General features: G+C 53.3%; 3 protein-coding genes across 3 annotated transcripts; 1 reads left to right on the forward strand and 2 right to left on the reverse strand.

The window, feature by feature from the left end:
- Positions 1-1031: 1031 nt before the first annotated feature.
- COCSUDRAFT_65037 (hypothetical protein) lies at positions 1032-13457 on the forward strand (the record flags this gene model as incomplete). The annotated part of the gene is made up of 22 exons (XM_005650699.1): positions 1032-1596; positions 1852-1935; positions 2089-2322; positions 2719-2895; positions 3575-3754; positions 4274-4374; positions 5077-5194; positions 5560-5756; positions 6226-6364; positions 6684-6725; positions 7010-7137; positions 7592-7711; positions 8076-8228; positions 8488-8778; positions 9067-9180; positions 9336-9389; positions 10720-10783; positions 11079-11194; positions 11503-11643; positions 12353-12472; positions 12907-13057; positions 13291-13457. 22 exons carry the CDS (start codon positions 1032-1034, stop codon positions 13455-13457), a joined length of 3456 nt encoding a protein of 1151 aa, XP_005650756.1.
- Positions 13458-14623: 1166 nt separating this feature from the next.
- On the reverse strand, positions 14624-16610 carry COCSUDRAFT_40341 (hypothetical protein; the record flags this gene model as incomplete). Its single annotated transcript, XM_005650700.1, has 3 exons — positions 14624-15120; positions 15256-15444; positions 16373-16610. The coding sequence occupies 3 exons, from the start codon at positions 16608-16610 to the stop codon at positions 14624-14626; spliced, it is 924 nt and encodes a 307-aa protein (XP_005650757.1).
- A 1806-nt stretch (positions 16611-18416) lies between these two features.
- On the reverse strand, positions 18417-20051 carry COCSUDRAFT_6667 (hypothetical protein; the record flags this gene model as incomplete). The annotated part of the gene is made up of 5 exons (XM_005650701.1): positions 18417-18641; positions 18933-19118; positions 19266-19351; positions 19582-19721; positions 19936-20051. Coding segments are annotated over 5 exons (753 nt in total), but the record flags the coding sequence as incomplete, so codon positions are not given.
- Between the last annotated feature and the right edge of the window lie 1107 nt (positions 20052-21158).

The following is a 21158-nucleotide window of genomic DNA, read 5'->3' on the forward strand; positions in this document are numbered from 1 at the left end:
TTCGAGTCTTGATAAGAGCCTCTGATAGCCTCACTGAGGAGAAACGTGAGATGGAAAAAAGATTAAAGGCCACTGTCGGATTTGAACCGGCTACTTCTGCCCCTAACAGGCCTGTTAGGGTGGAAGCAACACCAATTGCCTTGTCGGGACAAGGACTTTCACGTGAGTGAATGCTGAGCGGCCACCAGTCGTTGTCTACAGGGCACATGTCGCCACGTATATACCTCTTGTCCAGTTCAACCGCTCCCATGCAACGCGACAGGTCATATTCAAGTGTGCCCAACACTTGGTCATGTAGCCTGCCCATTGCCCGCCCATGTCAGATGGACCATGCTTACCAATCCACAGCAATCCCAGGGCGTCTTCCCAATTCTGCAAGGAGTGGATCTTTGTCCGCTTCACATGTGCATGTAGGCATTATCCCTTATCATCTGCGTGCTTCGCAGCTGAGCGTTGAAGCGTGCCGCCCACTCTGATCTCGTGAGCCATCGCATTGTTTGTCCTATGTAATACGGTTGCGTGATCCGTGTTACTGAACCGCCTGCATTTGGAAATATTGTTTAATCTTCATTTTCCTCTGGCCTGCCATCCTTTTTGGGCAGACTTATCGTCAAGGGTCTGCTGACCCAATCGTCGCTTCGATTTGCCAAATAATCCTGAACACGCAGATTGTCAGGGCATCGTTGTACTCAACAAGGAAAGTGGCTTGACCCGGAAATTTCCACGAGCAGCTAAAAGGGCTTTGTGCACATCGAGCTGAGTAGACAGACTGGGATTCAGGTCTCAGGTGAGCACTCGGCCGGCGCCTTCTTGATTACAACCTTGGTCTGCTGCCAACACGAAGAATCTTAAGATGTTGTTGTGTCCATCCTTCGATCAGCAAATTGTTGTCACTGTGCTGGGTCTACACATTCCTGCACCTGTCCAGCAAAGAACCCTTACCACCCACGCTGTCGCTAGCTTAGCTTGATTGATCACATTACACCTGACAGTTGGTGACATGTCGCATGCCCTGCAGTAGCAAAGGCGTCATGGCCAGGAAGTCCAAGGGTGGAAAGGCTGATCGGGTTGTTATCCCAGCATCCAAAACAAACCCAACAGGTGGAGTTGCCATCATCCCGGGGGGCTTAGCAGGACTGGCCAAACACGACCCGCATGGTGTGATTGCTCGTACCTTTCCACAAATAGGAGCGGCACTTGAGGCCGCTGCCAAGGCTGCAGGGGTGGGCGCTTCAGGTCCAGTCAGCCACAAACCCGTAGATTACTCCAAGTTTGAGACCATCAAGGACGAGGATTCTGACGAAGAAGGGCCGCCGTGTTACTGTGGAGCCCGCCATTCAAAAGGGGTCCACCCAGGAGATGAAGCTGATGACGAAGATGACGAACAGCATTACTCAAATGGTGACTCAGAGGACGCGTCAGACATGCCAGACCTGATCACCGATGACAAGCTCCCATCTATTGTCGATAAAAACCCCGCCGCCGTGCCGGCCGCAGCGGGTGCGCCGGCCCCGGCAGCCCTCGCAGCTGCCCCCAAGCCCAAGGGGATTGCGAAGGGTTTCCTGGCCGCGGGCGCGCCTGCCAAGGCCGCCAACGGTGCGTCCAGGATTGGCAGGTTCCCCTGCTTTGCAGCAGTGTCATATCATGCCCGCAGCTTCCTTGGATGTAGTCAGTGCTTCGGTGGGGCACTTTGACAGAGGGGCCAATTCTGAATATTCGTTGCTGTTGATGAGCTTTCCAGAATGCTGCATGGAAGGCTTGATGCTGGTGCTGCTGACATGACATGTGGAGCAGGAGTATGATGCTGGTGCTGGTGTCAGATGATAAAGGATGTATCTTGTGCCTGTTCAGGTGGCGGTGGTGCCAACAAGAAGTCCTCAGGAGTGGAGGATGTAAGCGACAAAGATTCTGATGGCAATACACCTGCAGGAGGAGGTGCTTGCCTTGATCACCTTCTGTGCCACCGGTTGTTGCCTTTGTCTTCAGCTCATTGCACCCCATCACGTTTGTCAAGTGTACAACAGAAACGTCTTACGGTGTTTTATGAAAGGATGCCAGAAAGTTGTCATGAAGGACTGCTTGCTGTAGGGGGCTCAACTCCCCGGCCAAACGGCGCCACGGCGAGGGCTGCAGGTGGGCGCGGCGGCGGGGGCAAGAAGCCGAACGGAAACGGCGTTGTAGACGAGGACGATGACAGTGACGCTGACGGGCCTCCCGGCCTGACTGATACCGAGGAAGAGGTCCCCCGCATGCGCTACAGCCGCCCCGAAAACTTTGCGGCCCCTGCCGCCGCCGCCGCACAGGCCCAGCCGGCTCCAGCTCGTGCGCCCTCAATGAAAATTCTGTCTGCATGTGACTGCTACAGCTCTGCTCTGTACCTTGTGCCGTACTCACTGATTGACAGCTTCGAGGCTCTGGAAAAGATTTTGGACTTCTGGATAGGGACAGTCCTTGCTTTCTGAAGGCAAGACTTGAGATGCTCCTTACGGCTTCACGGGGATCGGTGTATTTTGTCAGCAAACATATGTTGCAACGGGTCTCTTGCTTGGTGTATGTGGCAGGACATGTAGCTGGATTAATCGAGTGAGCTGTAGCATGGGATCTCTCATCGCTCTCAGGCGTTCCCTGTCCCCCTTCTAAGTTCGTCTGGAAACAGTGTGGACTGGGTTGGATCCGTGTTCTAACCTTCCGTAACTCTACATGTTTTTCTGCATGCAGCAGCAGCGGCAAGACCGGCCGCAAAGGCCCCAGCCAAGAAGGACGACAGGGCAGAGGCAGCCAAAGCGAAGGACAGGGGGAAGGCACCGGCAGCTTCAGAGGCCCCAAAAGCACCTGAACCCGCCAAGCCCGCAACAAAGCCCAAGGCTGCCAAAGCAGCCGCTGCTGCACCTTCTGGTATGCCTCATACAGCCAGTAACTGCCCAACCAGTTATCTCTCCATCGTTCTTCTCTGTGCTCTTGATGTCACGACATCCAGCAAGGCAGCTCTCCCTGGCGGCCGCCTGCACTGCTTCAATCTTTCTCACTTGCTGATGTCTTTGTATATGAGATCTCATTGTCCTGGTAGGCTAGTGATAGGCGCTAATTTCGAGCAACCAAAGCCCTGTGCCGTGAGACAGGGCCGACACTTTTACCAACAAGTGCGCAAATCGACCCCTATCATTCCAGCCAGCACACAGTCCTAGAATGCTGGTTCGTTCAGAGCTCTGGTGCGCGAGCAATTGCAGTGTTGGTCCCAGACATGCATCATACGGCAGCTGGTTTGCGCTGCAAACCTTTTGTCGTGTATTTTTGCAATCTGTTTCAGTGAAGAGCGGGGATAAGGGACTCAGAAGGCCCCCTGGATGATGTGCCGCATGTGGATGTAGTCCTCAACCTGGAACTTGCAGGCAATCAAAAAATTGTGCAGGCGCTGCAGGAAGCTTTGCACTCAACAGCGGCTGATGTGGCATTTCTGTGGATGCAGCTGTGCGCAGGATTTGAAGTCACAGCCGCTGATGTGGCATGCATGTGGGTGCAGCTTTGCGCAGGATCTGAATAAACAATCGCTGATGTGGCAATTCTGTGGGTGCAGGTATGGCCTCTGCCACACCCCCACCAAGGCAGGCAAAGGCCAAGGCAGCAGCCAAGGATGACGATGAGGGCCTGCCAGGCCTTATGCCCAACAACCTTGATGAATACAATCCTCCTGAGCCCGAGCCTGACGCCACCTCCGACATGCCCGGCCTCGCCGCAGCCTCGAATAATGACTCAGGTGGGCTCACCATATGTCAACTATGACTTATCAACTATCAACTTTGGTACAGACTAATTTGCACGACAACTACCACTCAGCAACCCCTGGTATCTCTCAAGTTATAGGAGTCTACAGTGCTTTGAGGGGGTGCCGGGAGATGGGTTTCTGAAAAGGAGGCTGGGGGCAATCTTCTCCCCGGAGGTACCCATGACATGAGAAGGCCATCCCCTCCATTTGGATCTCCTGGGTTCCTGCTAGCGAGTCATGGAAACATTCACTGCAAGCCTCCGACAACTGAACTGTCATGATGAAATACACCAGATGCACTGCGCGTCTGTTGCCTAGTTGTGTTCTAGAAGGTCCTCCTTGCGTTCAGATACTCTGTGCAAGCAGCAAGCCCTGGGGGTGGTTTATCTGTGAGTGATAGCCTGCTTAGAACACGTGCAGCAGAAAGGGCATCAGTAGTACAACCTACTGTCAATTCATGTGTGGCTGTTGGGGTTTGGTGTAATGCTGAGGGGGTTGCGCCGCTCGCAGGGGATGACAGCGATGAGGTGGATGCGACTACAAACACCTACCAGCCCAAGTGGGGTGCGCCGGCGGCCTACCCAACAGGATCGGGCCGAGCACCTCAAAAGGTATGCATTGCAGCTAATAAGCTGATCTGTAGCAGTCTACCTGATTTTGATTCCGGTAGGCAGTCCCCTCTGTTATTTACCTCGGATGGTGCGGGGCCGGCTGTTTTTAGGCCTCTGAAGATCATTCTGGGTGGTGCAACCCAGCTTAATGCATAGCAGCTAACCTGATCTGTAATAGGTTACGTAATTTTGATCCCTGTAGGCAGTCCTATCTGCTTGTTCACCTCGACTAGTGCGGGGTCGACTTTTTTTTGGGCCGATTGTGTCTTAAAAGAATGGGGTATGGTTGTGCCATGAATTAAGAAGACAGCAGCAGCATAGCAGAGATCTTGCTGCGGTCTGGTCAATCATTTGAAAGCAGTGAAGATGCCGGTTGATTGGGCTTCCAGGTTTTCTATCCTTTCACCAAACAAGATCTATATGAGCCCTGGTCTTACATCACTCTCAGCGGTCCTGCCTTTCAGGGGGAGATCCCTTGAGATCCCCTTCATTTCACAAGACTTTACATCATTCACGTTAGGCATGTGACGATTAAAGAGCCCCTTGGTACTCTGTGGGATGCACCTGAAGTTTCCATCCAATCCTCCATGCAGCCAGCAGAAACTGGTTGCTTTCTTTGCCATTGAAGGCAGGGCACGTCCTCAGACGTGAGGAGAAACTTGCTCTGATTCAAGTCGAATTTAATGAAAACGTGTGGTGCAGGATGAGCAGCGCAAGCGCCTGGAAGAGAAATTGCGGAAGAAGAATGAGACAGCCACAGCAGCGCAGGCAGCCGAGACCCTGCAGCAGGAGCAAGCTCGCCTGAGAGCCGAGGCCGCAGGTGAGCAAACTATTACTATTGCCACTTGGTCTCACGGTGTTCCTGACCAAAGAGCCAAGGTGTGTCTGCAGACAGGCTGACAGTAATGAAGGCTGCCATACATATTACCCCTTGCCAGAAACGAGCATGGCGATCGGTATTTGCTTCCCCTCCTGCCACCCAGGGGTCCCCGCCTGTGATGGGAAGACATGCATCCTGAAGCATTCAATGTCAACATTTAGCGAGAGAACCAGGTTGCATGCGGAAAGCCATTGTGCCAATGCATAGTGCTGTTTCCATATATATAGTATTTCCAAGCGTGTGCCAAGTGTGGGGACAGAGCGGCTAAGTGGGCGCCTGAGTTTGGACGGTACAATCTGGTGCAGAGAGGAATGCTAGGGAGCTTATGGAGGAGGAGGAGAAGCTGGCGGCTAAAAAGAAAAAGGAGGCTGCCAAGAAGAAGGAGAAAAAGGCCAAGAAGAAAAAGGTGGCAGAGCCCTTTGTGCCGCAGTACATTGATGAGGAAGAGGAAGCTGCACAGGCAGCGGCGCAGGCGGCCGAAGCCGCCAAGCTGGCAGCAGAGGTGCGCTACTTGATGTACTCTTTGAAGTTGAGCTTTGAACACCAAGCAGGAATGCAGGGCCTGTCCCGACAAGCATTTATTGCTTGTGGGCTCATGCATTGGCTTGAAGTCGTTCTGTATCTTTGCATCGAGTCGAGCCACGGGTGGAGTTGGTCCTTATGCTGGTTGAAGCCGGCCTTTCAGCTGACGCTCTGCAGGGAGATGGCTCGATTGAGATCCCAAAATTCAAAAATGCTAATTTCCGGGTTCAATCAGATCACTTCTTTCAGAGCGCCAACTGCTGCTTACCAGGCATCACCAGGATGTATGAACCTTGACAGCGCAGGGTCGCGAAGAGTAGCAAGGTTCAAAGAGAGCAGGAGAGGCGCACTTGTCAGGTCATTGGAAAATTTTGGTTAAAATGACCTCACGCCTTTGCGCTACCTGTGGTGTCTGTCATCACCGGGGATGTATTTGTCTGTGTCCACAGGAGGAGGAGAAGGCGAGGGCTGAGAAGGCGGAGTCGTCAGCGCCGCGCGAGGAGCAAGAGGAGGGCATTGAGGACCTGATGGCGCTAGCCGACCTGAAGCTGGGCGGCGCAGCGGCAGCTGCCGATCAGCTTCCCAAGGGTGCGCACCTGCCCATCAGCCATTATTGTCACATGACCTTCTGATCTATGACGATAGGTGCGGTGCAGCAGCGTTTCTATGACGACCTTCCAACCTTCTCGTATGCAAATAGCCATAATTAGCAACTTTTAACAGCCACGTTCTGTAGGCGGGAAGGATGTGTGGATTGGGCGCATTGTCTGCTGCACCTGTGTGCAGGAATTCAGACAAACTGCATGGGTCTAATAGAAGAAATGTGTCTGTGATGGTGTGCCTGGTTGAAATGGGCTGTGAGAAGGTTCAGTCCTTGTTTTTTATGTGATTGTGTGTCTGGGCGCAGGCAAGGCCAAAGGCAAAGCCAAGGCTGGACAGCAAGCGGCAGGTAATGGTCCAGCCTAGAAGGTCAAGCTGCAAATCTATATTTGCACTTTGTGCTTGCATATCCTTTTGATGTCCACCCATGTACTCCTCGCTCAGTCAAGCAGGAAGTCTCGATGAAAAAAATGCCATTGGCAGCCGCAGAGAGTGCAGCATGCGGGCAAGGAACAATTGCAAAGGCAGGCTCTGCATCCTGCGCTAATCGTCCTGTGCAAGAGGTCACGTTCACACCAGTCCTTTTTGAGGGCAGCTGAGACTGACGGGCCTGCTTGGTTTGCTGCTGTGCAGACAGGGGCAAGGCTCCAGTGGTGGGTGTGCAGGAGGCGCTGGCATTTGGAGGCATACAACAGCGGCCAGCACTCCAGCCGGCCAAGGAGGCCGCGCCGTCCAAACCTGCCCGCCCCACCCTTAAAGAGGTGAGACTCTGAGGATCTATTCTGCACGCACCCTTGCACAGCTGTCAGATGCTCTTGTAAAAACAAACTGTCCTTTTGGGGGTTGAAGCAGATGACTTCCAATGCTAGACATGCTGGCAGGGAATGTTGCCCGAAGTTGTCCTCACTGTGATCTGATGATCCCTGGGAAACGAACCTTAGTATCTGGCTGAAGCAGGGTGAATGCTTTTGACATGCCAGCTGGGGACATTGCTGGAATTTGTCATTAGTCTGATCTGAACACACCTCTCCAACATGCCTCAGCATCTGGCTGATGTGTGATTAGATGCTCTTTGCCAGAAAATTCACGTCCAATTGTTTGAAAATCCTGGACATGCTGGCAGGGGACATGAGATTTGGCCATTCTTTGAATAAAAAATTATTTAGGTAATATGCCTTAGCATTTGGCTGATGTGTTATTGGCTGCTGTTTGCAGATATCAGTCATTCTGGAGCAAGCCATGGCATCCAGCGATGGAGGCGAGCTGGGGAATGCTATACAGAGGGCTACTGACTGGCTCGACAACCAGCCTGGATCCAACAAGAACGTCATCAAGGTGTTACACTACTCCTCACAGGCTCCCCTTTCATGATATCGCAAACTTTCATGCAAGTTTATACCCGTTCCTTGTCTTTCAGAACTCAGGAAGTGGCACTCAGAAGTGATTGAGTGCCCCATCAACCGAGCCAGGACTGCCTCAGAGCATCTCCGCCTTGTATGTTTCGTATTATATATTGTATTGTACAGTATATTCCCCCACTTGGAGGTCATCAAAACGCCTTAGGTTACAGGTCTCTCCTTCCTCAAGTCGCCTTTTCTTCTTGGCCTGATCTTGCTACAGTTGTTCGTCAAAGAGCCGTTCACCTGGTCTTCCAGGAGATTGTGGCTTAGCTCTTTGGCCGGTGGCCGCCTTTGTGCAGGTGCAGAAGCAGGTGGAGAGAGCCGTGGCGAAGCATGATCAGCTGTGGACACCCACTGCCCCGGCCCCGGCGCCCCCGGCTGCCGCTTCCGCTCCCCCGAGGCGGCCAGCGCCACCGCTGTCGCCGGCGCCGCCGCGGCCTGTGTACAATCCGGTGCGCGTACACCCCTCCCTTTGCTTGGTCCTGTCCTACCATACCATTTCCTGGCTCCTTCTAGAGCAGTCGGCAAGCAGCGGCTTGTTGTGGGTTTCTGAAGTCTTGCTCGGCACAGAAATGGCCATGTTTGGGAGGTTGAAGTCAAGGCGTTGCCTGTTCGGAGCCCAATCTCAGCAGCTGGAGCGTAGAGTGAGTGCTAGATTGAGGAGGAAGGGCTGCCTTGCGATCTAAACATTATGCATGCAATTGACTGCAGATGGCGAGGAATGAGGCGCCGCAGATGCCGCAGCCGGTGGCGAACGCGTTTCCGAGCTCTGTGCAGGCGCTGTTTGGCGCGCCGCGGCCGGCCGCCCCGGGCCCGGGGCCGCCGAGCCCCGGCCTCGCGGGCCTGCGGCCAGCGGCGGCCGCGCCGCAGCAGCCGTACCGGGCGCCCCCGCCATACAACCCGGCTTTATCCCCGGCCGGCCCGGCCGCCCCAAGACAGCAGTACGCCGCGCAGCCGCCGCTGCCGGCGCCCACCAAAGCTCCCGCAGCGCCCACACGGCAGGTTTGTTTTTTAGCTCCCTGCATCACCCTTGTGCCCTTCTATGTAAATCAGAGGATGGTTGGTACACTTGGCTCGCAATGAGAGTTATTGTCCCTTGCGCTGCCGATAAGATGCAACATCACGTTCATGGAAGTTTCTTTCCAAATACCGGTCCTCTAGCAATAGCTTGTCTGCCCGCACACTCTCTTTGCGCGCCCATGGAAGCCCCGAGACAACCTCACTGGATGCTATTTAGGGGGCCTTGATTGATGGTGTGCTGAATGGCATTGCCATTGGGTGGCTGTGCAGGCGCCTGTGCCGGTGGCATCGGGTGACTTCCTTGACGATGTCGCGAAAGAGAGAGAGTGCTGTGTGTGCCTGGAAAACGAGAAGACCATGGTCTTTGCTCCCTGCGGTCACCATGTGAGATCTCTTCCCGCCTCCCACATTGACAGCTGTGCGTTGTACAGCGCAAGGCTACCCTTGAGCACGGCCATATGCACTGGATTTTACTGACAGAGATTGATAGTCATGCCTGACGGGTTTCGTGAGCGGTTCTTGTGTGCGGTGCTTAACAGGTGACATGCAAGGGCTGCGCGGAGATGATCATGAGCAGCAACCGCCTCTGCCCCGTGTGCAGGACAAAAATTGGTGAAGTGTATGTCGTTGCCTTTTAGAGGCTGCAGTTTATGCGAGTGACGAACATGCGTGAGTGTCGCATAATTTGTGGATGGTACTGCTTGGGATAAGGAGGGCAGTAGTAGGCAGCAATTTCCACCCCAGTTGGTGCTGGAAAGAAAGTGTGCATCGCTCGTGGGAACGAGGTTGGCTGCTTAGTGTAAAACTATTCCTTGAGCCCCATGGTGCTCACAAGTGTGCACCAATGGTTCACTTTTGATATGATAGGACGGGCAGACGCTGCAGGGCTTGCTCCGTGCAAGTGAGGCTGAGGCATGATGGACTGGTGTTGATTGCGCATTTCAACCTTTTACTTGTGAGGATCGGATGTGAATAGGCGAGAAAGGCTATCAGCAGACCTACATCGGATTGAATGAGCATCATTAATAATAATAATAATAATAATCCGGACTTGCGCAAACTCCGAACAAGATTCATGTGTTGTGACTAATCGATGACCAATCTGCGGCGCATCCACATGCAGCTCCCGGTCCGCGTTGAGACAAATCAGCCGCAGCGAGCGAGCTTTTGCAAAGAGTTTGGAAATTCTTTTGACGAACATCGCGAGCTGGGCATCCGTGGGCTGCTCGCATCGGGCGTGTTCGTGCCGTACTCAATTCCTGGCTCTGGAAGTAGGTTCTTCTTGCAGCTCAGGGGCTGCCTGGGGCTGCGTAGCAGAGGCGACAAGACGGTGTATTTGCGACCGACATTGCCGAGGTAGCATTCCTTGAGTGAACGGCTTCTGGAACAGGCTTGCCACCTGCGGCTCTCGTGCTTTTGGCGCCCCGAGTGTCAGCGTCCATCTCGACTTGTGTGGCCGTCAATCACTTCTGACTTAGAAGGAGGAGGGAAAGAAGCTGTTCCCCGGCGGGGCAAGGGCGCCTTGCTTGCGCTTAGCGCAAAGCTTATCTTCTGGAAGATAGTGCGAAAACCCCACTGATGGTAAGTTCTGTCTCTATGGACTGTCAAAATAAACAAAACGTGCATGAGTTGTTGACATCATTTATAATGCATATTGACAATATTGAGCGCCCCTTTGGAAATCCTCAGCATAGTCACGATCCTTCAACACTCTTCTCTCTTGGACCCGTTTGTTCGAGCCTCGCAGTGTGATCTTCACTCCTCACGCTGTCAACATGATGACTCTGCCCGATTGCATCGCATTGTTGCCATTGTGTTTCCTCATGGGGCAGAAGACTTCGGGCATCCTTTTGCTGTTTTTGTGGCGTTGCATGGTTGGCTCTGCCACTTGTGGCCTCAGGCCCTTCACTCTGTGTGCTGCAGGAGATGGAAGAGCATGAGCTGTGGAACGATGATGGACCACGTCCCGGACCAGACACAGGCGAAGGTGCGTGTACCACTGTGCTGCATGCACTTTAGCACACGAGTGACCTGCTTCAAAGACGTGCATTTGGTGTGTTGCTGCGAGTCAACAGGCTTTTTGTTTTATTGCCATACTTCACGACCTAAGCAGAGTATGGGATCATCAGTCAAGATAGCCGCCTTGGAAGCACTGATGGCGCCAGAGGGCCTTCCTACACAATAGGAAAGCAGGCTGGCCGGCCCTCCACCTAGCATGTGACCAACAATAGGGGCTATAAAAGTACAACATCTCTATAATAATTACTTGCGGAGATGTGCAGGAAGCGCCGAGGACTCGGCAGATGCCCATCACGGCAGCAGCGACTCCAGCAGTGACAGCGACTACGATGAGCAGCTGGCGCAGAAGATGAAGCAGCGAGGCAGCTTCACGGGGCAGGTGCGACAAAACTGCACCGGCGTTTGGCCTGAGGCACCCCCAGAGGTCGTTTTAAAAGTCGCACAGGACCATTGAAATGGCCTTAGATTGGCCCGCCTCATGATTGGGAGGCAATTCTCTGTTTACACCTGCATAACAGGGTCAGTGCCTACCTGTCAGTGAGTCTAGGAGCTCACCCAATTGAGGTAATGTAAGGTGAGCAATCGCCAGGCTGCCTTCCCGGGGGTTGCAACCCCTGTCGCTACCATCACGTTCCGAAGCTTCGTTCCATGTTTGTGCTCTGACGATTTATCATTTTCTGACAGCAGGGGAGCGATCCGGACTCCTTTCTTTCGGCCAGCGCGGCCGTCATGATGACATCTGCGGCCGCCGCCCGGCCGCAGCCGATGCTGGCGCGTCAATCCTCTACCGTCACCGACGCGGACAACAAAGAGTCCATAGCAAAACTGGTGCGCTCCCCTGGCCCACTTCCATCTTGATGCTTGTTCTTGTTTCCACAACACGTTCTGGCAAGTGTATTGCGCGGCCCTGCGTTGGTTGAGCGCCAAATGCCTTCCGCTTGTTTTGCCACTGCAGAAGGTAGATGAGGCTGCCCTGGCTCACATTAACCTCGCAGCAATGTTTCTATATCTCTTCCTGTGTGTTTTCTGGCCACTTTCACCACGCTCTCCTATATTGATCTTGCAGAAGAGGGCTGCTTGTCGTTTCAATTGCAACAGGCCATCGTCAGGGAGTTGCTTTATAATATGCATGTGGCTCTCAGCAGCGATGGTTTATACAATAGGTGTGATGTGAGGGGCTGAGAGGGGTTTGTGAAAGAGGACCAATAGCGTGCCTAACACATGTGCAAATGAAGGGTGATCAGCAAAAGCGCCACCGCCAGTGCCATGTGAACCTGTCAAAAACATGCCCCCTATTCCGGTTGGCCGTTGGATCAAATCTCTTGCCAAGGCAGGGCACAGGAATTTGCCAAATTACCCCGCCTCAAATGGTGGGGAGCTCTTGAGATTCACTCTGAATCTTTAGCAGGGCGGAAGGATTTAGCCGGTTTGGGTTGGAAACCCAACCCCACCACATCTACACCACACTGCCAGCCGCTGTGTTGATGCAGCAAATGAATGCAAAAAGATGGAAATGACAAACCTTGTGCTGCTGCAGGGGACATCAATGCCCATCAACATCCCTGCACTGGGCACTCGATTCGGGGCAATAGATCCGGAGGACGCACATGACCGCATCCATACGTTCGTCCCACCCCACCTCATAGGATCGCAGCGGGTGCGCGTCTATTGTGGCCTTGCACCGATTACTACTTTGTTGCACACCATGCTAACCCATCGACATCTGAAGAAAGAGGGTGTGCAAGTGAGAAGGCATCCTTACCAAGGAGGAGATGCTGTACACTGCCCTTGACAGGCTGGCTCTGAGGGTGTTGCACACCGGCCTGCAACCTTTCATTTGCTCCCACCAAGCAGGCCATGATGTGCTTGCTTTCATGGCAAAGGGTGGAAGAGAACCCACGTCTTTTGCTTGCCTGAGGCCCAAGCAGGCATGTTTCTGGCTGCATGTGCGAAGGCCTAGAGTTTTGAGGGTTCTTGTGCCGTCTGGCGCAATTGTAGCACCGCCTTGTCTAGACTGGGAGTGCGCTTGCCCAGATAAGGACACTTTGAGTCTAAAGCTCAACACAAAACAATTTCACTCCCTATTCTCAGGAGACGCGGATGGCGAGCATACACGGGGTGTCGATCGGGGGCATGTCTCCGAGCACGTCGCTGAAGCGCGACCGGCTGCTGCAGCGCAACGCCATCCTGCGCCGCACAGGCTTCATCGAGGCCGGCGCCGCCATGCGCGGCTCCATCGCCGGTGCGAGCGCATCACAATTTCTGAGACTTGTTTGGCATGCAACACTTTGGGACGGTTTTGCCAGGCAAGAACTTTTCTGTCAGTTACAGACTGACCTTTCTATGCCCATGCTTGTGCGGCTGCACCGCATGGGCAGCGTGCAGTGTGCCATTCTAGAGCTTGGCTCTCAGGGATCCTCATGTCCAGCTTGCTTCCCAGGCCTGGTCGTTCTGACAGAATGTGTGCTCCTGCAGAGGTGCTGGACCCGATAAAGGAGTCGCGGCCGCTGGATATTCCCGGTGGGGGCCTGTCACAGGCGCTCGGGAGCAGCCCCGTCTCATCAGTCACTTCCGGGTCAATCAAGGAGAAACACCCCAGCGCACTCTCTCGCGCGCTCGGCACCAGCCCTTCGCCCCACTGACCCTCTCCGGACCCTTGTCCTTTCGAGGGGAATGCGTCGCACAATAGATATCTTGCCCTCTCCAGACCCTTGTCTTTGTGAGGGGAATAGGGGGCGCGATAGTGGTCTCCGAGTATTCCCCCCTGCTTGTAGCATTTTGGGGAGTGCGGCGAGCGCCAAGGCAAGCATCCTTGGCGCTGCTTGTCTGCAGCATGTGGCTTGGAGGATGGGTATTCTGTATACTTAAGAAATGGTCGTCCAGTGTAGGCTTGCTCTAGCTCCGGAGGCATTTCTGTGTGCGTGCATTTTGCTCCTCATGGATGCACAGCAAGTCAGGGCACTGCGGCTTTGTGCATATATTACTCATGTGTGGGAGTAGTAACGGGTGGTGTCGACATGAGGGGCAGTGGTGCAGCGCTGACACAGGAACGACTCGGCTTGCTTGATTTGGATGATAATCTTGGCAACCACATACAGCAATGTTGCTTAGGAAGCAATAATGCTATGGCTCTTGAGCGTGATGTGCTACTTGCATTTTTGCTGTCATTACCGTTTTTCTCAACAGTGAGCTCTTACAACAATTGGATGGCACACTCCTTGCAACCTTTGTATAGTTTGCGTGTTCGCTCTGTGAAACACAGGATTGTAAATATTTCTCTGGATCAGCATTGCACATGGCATCATCAAAGATAGGCCGCAATTTTCCTATCCCGACCTGCGACAGCTAAGGGGTAGATGAAACGATATCTACGCCACGGTCTCAGGTTCGATCCCCAGGAAAAACACTGGGACTTTTTTCGGATCGATTTTCGGGTACATTCGGCGATGCGGCCGCTCCTGAGACACCCGCATCGTCGCTGTCGAAATCCGTCCCGAAGTTTCGAGCGGTTTGCTAGGGATGGCCCCTCAGCATTCGTGTAAGAAGGGGGTGTAGACCTGTAGGCTGCAAGGGTGCATTTGCGAGTTGACAAGGCTGCAAGCCTGTGCATATCGGCCCCGGGTTCCGGCTGCAGACGGACCTGTGTATGCCCTATGGCCCTCTGGGCTCTGGGTTCGCCACTCATACAGAATATTATTATTATTATTATTATCCAAAGAGCTGGCTCTTTCTACATTACCATTCTTGTGTTGTCTGCATCACGTCGACTAGCTATACTGGTTTCCTGGTAGCAGTACAACTCGCACATTCATGCGTTGATGAACACATGTGACAGGAGCGCACAGCCACCCTGAGCCAGGCCGCCAGAGACAATCTGATCGATAGACTCCTCCGCTGCCGTCAAGCGACCTTTGATGGTTTTCTCGCGGGCAAGCCTCTCCCGCAAAGCATTCACCGCCTCTTGGTGGATGCCAATGAGGCGACCGTCCTTGAGGAGAAGCGCAGCTCCAGAGTCCATTGCATATGTTGGGCACTGGTAGAACAGGTGCCGACGATGCGCACTGAACGCGATAGAAGATGCCTTGGTGAACCCCAAGCGACGGCTGAAATGTGGCGCATTTCCTTCAAGGCCTATGCGGTAGCCGGTCAAGACCACGTCCTCGCCCTCCACCTCCTCCTCCTCAACAACCTGGGGGGGTTCTTCAAAGGGAGGGATGAAGGCGTGGGACCTGGCGGCCTCCAAGATGGCAAAGTCGTCGTCGGGAAAGCGAGCCCGCACAGTCAGACGCAGCTGCTCCCGGTGCGCTGCAGACATGCAGTGAGCAGTAAGCGGCATCTATGAGCAGCGCGCTGCACAGGCCAATGGCAGCAGGTTGATGTGATTATCCCAGTGGCCTGCAGAGTTCTTTGACATCACTCCTGGATCTTGCAGTTAGTCACCTGGGATGATTGCCTCGACGCCAGACCCAATACTGTGCCGGTCGAGGAGGTTGTGATCGGCTGTGACTGCGCGCGTCTCGCTGAAGAAAACGCCCACACCCACCCCGGTGTTGTTGTCATCCAAAAGGTAGAACACACTGGCTTTCGCCAGTCTCCGGTTGGCCGGTGAGAGGAACCACGACCTGCCGCCTGCGCAGTAGCAGATGCCCAAGTCTTCCCGTGTGCATGGTGAGCTCTGGTGTGTAAAGCTGAACACACGCCGATCCTAGCTCCCGTATGCGAAGCAAAATGCATTATCAGGCCAAGCTACTTAATTAGTTGGCACGATAGCCTACTGCCGGCTGCATTCTCTTTTGTCAATCATATGCTGTGCTGACTGACCTCAATTGGGCTGCAGCACCGCTTGTAGCTAGGCTGCAGCAGGCTGTACTAAAGACCCACTAGAATGCCGCAGCGCCAGCGAATCGGCAGGCTTGACACAACAAGAACTTAGCTCCCGCAACCTTTAATGCAGAGGCAGCATTCACACAGCGCAAAAGCGGCACAGTGGCTGACTAGGGACAAGATTAGCAGCATCAACTGCACTTGCACTGACCAAACTTGGTCAGTGCAAGTTGGCCTCAAATGTTGCTTGAGTACACCCAAAAATCAATACTCTGCAGACTTCCATACCCAACCAGACACAAGAGTCCAAGCGAACTGCCGTTGGTCAGCCTTTTATAAGAAAGCTATAAGAAAAGGCGCGGCCAAAAGTCACTCGCAGCTGCTAGTGAGAAGACAGTCCAAAGGCACTAAACTGCAGGAACCCTCATGTCCAGAAAGTGCACGTTGGGCACAATCTGCGCACCTGATGCTATGAAGGGCAGAAGGCAGAATGGTGTACGCGCTGCACGACTCAAACCGTGGGTTTTACGGCTGAAACTGAGCAGTTGTGAGCAATTGTTCAGCCTGAGGCTGCCGCATCAACATGTGTGACGCAGATGCCACAGGCCATGAGCGCAGCGCGGTCAACTGACTCCAGGTCTGACCTAATGCATTTGGCAGCGCTTAAAGCAGACCTGGAAGCTGGACATAGTGCCAGTTGTCATGGGGCAATGTGAAGGAGGAAGGACCTCACCTGCTACGCCGGCCAGCTGGGCCTGCAGGGCGCTCAGCTGCTGCCGCAGGTCCTTCTCCTCCTCGACAAGCCGATCCCTCTTCTTCTCGATGAGGACGATGAGCTCAGGCAACTCCTTGGCCTTCGTGGCCGCTTCTATCTTCGCCTCCTGCTCCTCAAGCTTCTGCTCCACCCGCTGCAGCTCCTCCCAGAGCCTGTCTAGCTGCTGCTGAGCCATCTGCAGAGCATTCCAGTACATCCTTTGGCACACTTCGCAATCTGCTGACAATTTCAAATCGGTCAGCGCAGCTTGCTTGCCCTCTCTTATTATGATCAAATCGACTCGCCTCCCTTGAACTCGGCAAAGATGAAGTTATTGCACTGGATTATTTCAAGACAGGGCAATAGTGTGCGGCAAACGATCAGGAGCGCAGCACCTGTGTATACATTTTGAGCAGAGCTCCTTGCCACGGCGTCAATTGGGAACATCTTGCGAAAGAAGGAAAATTTTGTGAAACCGACAATGGAAAGGAAACACACATTCATCATCGATACTGATGAGAACATAGAGGCTGAGGCTCTTTACCTTAGCTTGAACATGTCATGCTGCAAAACAAGGCTTTGAAGGCAATACTCACAGGCAAAAATGTAGACTGGACGATGAAGAGAAGATCAATACAAGGGCAGAACAGACGTTTCCGGGACTGAACAAACAAACATGTACGGCATAACGCCATCAGCTGCTTGCTGTGAAAAAAGACACGTACACGATCTGAGAGCTGTGCACAAGGATTGCACGATCTTAATAGGAGAGCAGACGGCGACAGCAACTATCGGACACCTATCGGACCTTCACGGAGGCTTATTGAATCAGTTCCTGAGGATGGTGGTGGAGAACAAGGAATTACCTGGAGTCTGATAAGCTATCCTCTGTTGTCTCCGAGACAACGGCCTGGAGGCTCCAGGCCGACGCCTGTGCGAAATTCACCTTGAGAACCAGGCTTGTGCAGTCTATGACAATCAGTGGAGGTGAACTGCAATGTAATCATAGGCAGGGAGACTCGCTGTGGGATGTTCGAGCACGCCGCCTGTCAAAACAATGTCAGGGCTTCCATTCGCTGAAAAATGACAATTAAGCCTTGCCAGGACTATAATCGCGTCTCTCGAATTGTAGTATTGGGGCGAGAGCTCCTCTACAAGTCTTCAACCCGTAAGAATCCAGGTGGTCCGAGTGTTTCGATCGTCTTAATACAAGGAAGTGTCATAGTGGGTGTAGTCTTGAATGTGTAGTGTTCTCTCCGGCAGCGAGGGTTCGCCGGTTCGATTTCCGTAAGTAGCCTTTTATTTTTTGAGATTCTTGCATGACTCAAAAATTTCTCAGAACGAGTTAGACTGAGGAAGGTCTCGGAAAATACTCAGAAAATTCTTAGCTCTTATATTGCATCGAATATTCTCTGAGAAAGGTCCCCATAGTGGAAGGATATTGACGTATGACAGGCAAAGAAGGGCCAGCCGCCAGCATGATGCCGGCATGTCAAGCAAGAGTTGCTGACGGAAGACCACCCGCGAGTAAAAATCGATTTGCATATATCGCAATGCAAAGTCAATTTTTTATTCGAAACAGCCAAAATAGGAATAAACAACCGTATACAATTCATAAGATTACCGCCGAACTGTGTCACTCTCAACAAAGTCACTAGCGGCAAAATTGGAGAGTTCATCACATCAATCAGTCATTAGAACATATTTGTCTGCCAATGGCACAAGTACACGACACATCATGCTGTCCAGGCTGATAGGCAACAAAGGACAACCATTACATTTGCCCAGCATTTGCTGCAAACTAAGAAGGAGTGGTATTGCAGGGCTGCATTTGACTTCCGACTGCACCGTTCAAGGATATCATTTCAAAAGCGCAGTGACCACAGTGATGTCGTCCATTTTGCCACCTGCAGAGAGAACAGCAAACCTCATTCTAGTGGACTAATGTTCAACCTGAATTATAGACACAATGGAGTTTGTACTCAGCGCAAACGCACATCACACGGCGATTGTTTAGGCTAGCACCTGAATAAACCATGTCAAAAGCCTCGGAGGCGCCAAGTGAGTAGGGTGTCTGGCTGTGGCGATCGAGGGAGTGACGGAAAGCAGCAGCCGCCAGCCGATGTGCGGTCGCAGAGGCGCCCTCACACGCGGCCAGGCTGGCACGCACCTCCTCCAGCACCTGCTCATCCGACAGGTTGTCCCAGAGGCCATCCGAGCCCAGCACAACCACGTCGCCTGCTGCCACCTGTCACACCAACAGTGTCCCCGTCAGACAGCCCATGGCCCCCAAGGATATACAAGATAGCAGAATATTTTGGAGATTATTGATCTGGTGATGCCACAATGCCCTGCCAAAGTGAGCCCCCCCAATGCTTCTCTGAAACTGGCCCTGAAAAGAAGAAACTGTAATGACACCACCAACAACCTCGTGCAAGGTGTGCAAGAACCCAAGCTGAGCGCTCCAAAAAGCGAAGGATGACAGCTGGTCAAAAACAGACAAATTGCATAAAATCAGGATGGGCAATGAGGTACACACCGGCACTGTCATAAGCATGGCATCCTCAGGCGAGTCGGCGCCGTCATAGTGGCCAAGCTGGTAGGGACAGCCGAAGCTGTGCTCCTGCTGGGGGCTGTGATATTTCATGGCCAGCTGATCGCCAAACTGCGCTCGCCCGATGACGAGGAAGCCCGAGTCGCCCACATTGGCGCTTTTGAGCTGGCCCTGAGCACACATGCAAGAGTTGGAGGCAATCTGCACAAGCCACAGCAGATCTCTGAATAGAGTGCTTCGCATCGGCACTTTGAAGACTACTTTAGACAGCCACCTTCACCAAACTCTTTACTTGTAACATGCTTGAAAATGTCCTACCTGCACCGTGTCAATGAGCACCACACAGGCGGTGCTGCTGCCCTTCAGTCCGTCACGCTCGTTTCCGTCATCAGCCTTCCTCAGGACTGCATTCAAGAAAGAAGCAGCGTCACAAGACAGCAGATGCATCCGCAACAGTGAGGAAACAAAGCGCACAAGCATCCCTGGTAGACTATTTCAATTGACTGCTGCCTGCTATGTGACACTTCCCATAAGGAAAGATTACACAGAGAACTCAGGCTCACTGCCTGCTTCTCCCAGTGCAGCATTCAACATATGCAGGCAGAATTCAACATATGCAGGCAGAATTACTCACCCTTCACCGGGTCGCGTTCGCCTTCTATGACAGCCTGCCTGGCATATGTCATCAGCGAGCGCGAGAACAGCCCAGAATCGATGCCCTGCTCTTTCCACATGTACACCCCATCCGCCACGCCGAGGGCAAATGTCCCGTCCCTGCGCCGCAACATGGCAGGCCTCATATGCCAATGTTCCTTAGACACTGCATTGGCCCGTCCTCAAGCATCAATGATAGTCCTGCTCATGATTGTAGCACTTCAAATGTCCTGCATGGCTGCAAAATTGGCCCGCATGCACACTAGCCATCAGATCACATGAAAACAGAGTATGGCCGCAAAGCACCCTAAGCCCTAACCCTAAACTGGCTTACTCTGCGGCTGTGCAGAAGTAGGCGTCTTCGCCACCCCAGCCCTCGGCCTTGCGGTTGACGGCCTTAGGGTGCCCAGCGCCAACCTTCTCCGGGTGCGGCAGCGCCACGGCCGACGCCGAAACCGCCAGCGACACGGCCAGCGGCTTGGGCGTCTGTATCGGCCGCACCTCGCTCGCTGTCAGCGTCCGCTCCATTACGCCTGAACAGCCGGCACGCACTCACACAACATATGGGTGCAGCAAATAACGCCTTCCATGGATGCTGGAGATTTCAGAGCAAGCCTCCAAGATGTATCCCGGCAACAGAACATAACCTGCTTCAAACCGCATGCTTTACACGGCTCGCTGTTTTCATCACTTCTAGACAACTCCTGGCTTGACAGACGGATAGTTAACATCACACACGCAAGTGCTTCAGCAAATTATCCACAAGGTGCAGAGCCAAGCTTGAGCAGCAGTCGGCACCTGTGTAGTCGTCGCCTTCAGTGCGACCAAACCAGGCGTCACAGGGAAAGCGCCAGCAGACGCCCTCAGGCCCTGTCACCTCTATGCGGTCCAGGTACCAGTCGCTGCCGAGCTCTGCCACACTTGCCGGCACCTGTGCATTGGTGAGCTTGCCCTCAGTACATGTCTAAATGCCCTGTGAAGGGGTCTCACAAATATGATGGGTTCAAGGAGGCTCATGCTCATCAGGTGTCTGCCCAAGAGCTTTCAGGGAAACGTGCCTGTTGTACATGCACGCGCTGCAAGGTGCCCAGCTCGCTTCCGATGTCCAGCTCATAGATCTTCCGGCTGCCACGCTCAAACCCATATTCATCCTGGTCGTTTCCTGGTGGAACACAAGAAGAAAATTGTGCAAGTCAACTTCGCTGAGATGCAATAATTGCTCCCCGGGGAATACATCAAAACAAGGCTACTTGGTCTGCATGCTATTCTGCCTGCCATGAGCTGCACAGCATTGTCGGGAGTATGTGACTACCGCGTACCTAGTACAAATTCAGCAGACTCTCCGTCAGCCCCAACCAGCTGGACTACTGCAGAGGCCTGCATCGACACAAAGGGCTTGTTCTATGGCAGGTGAAGCTAATCCTAACAGAGCTCCAGAACCAAGATTTTGCTATCTGCTGTATGTTTCACTGATTGTTGTGCCAGAGGAAGGGCATGTGTCTAAATGATAACTGCTCAGTCTGAATCATTGAAGGGGCAACAATAATATAGTGCGCT

The sequence above is a fragment of the Coccomyxa subellipsoidea genome (assembly GCF_000258705.1).
Source record: "Coccomyxa subellipsoidea C-169, whole genome shotgun sequence".
NCBI lineage: Eukaryota > Viridiplantae > Chlorophyta > Trebouxiophyceae > Coccomyxaceae > Coccomyxa > Coccomyxa subellipsoidea.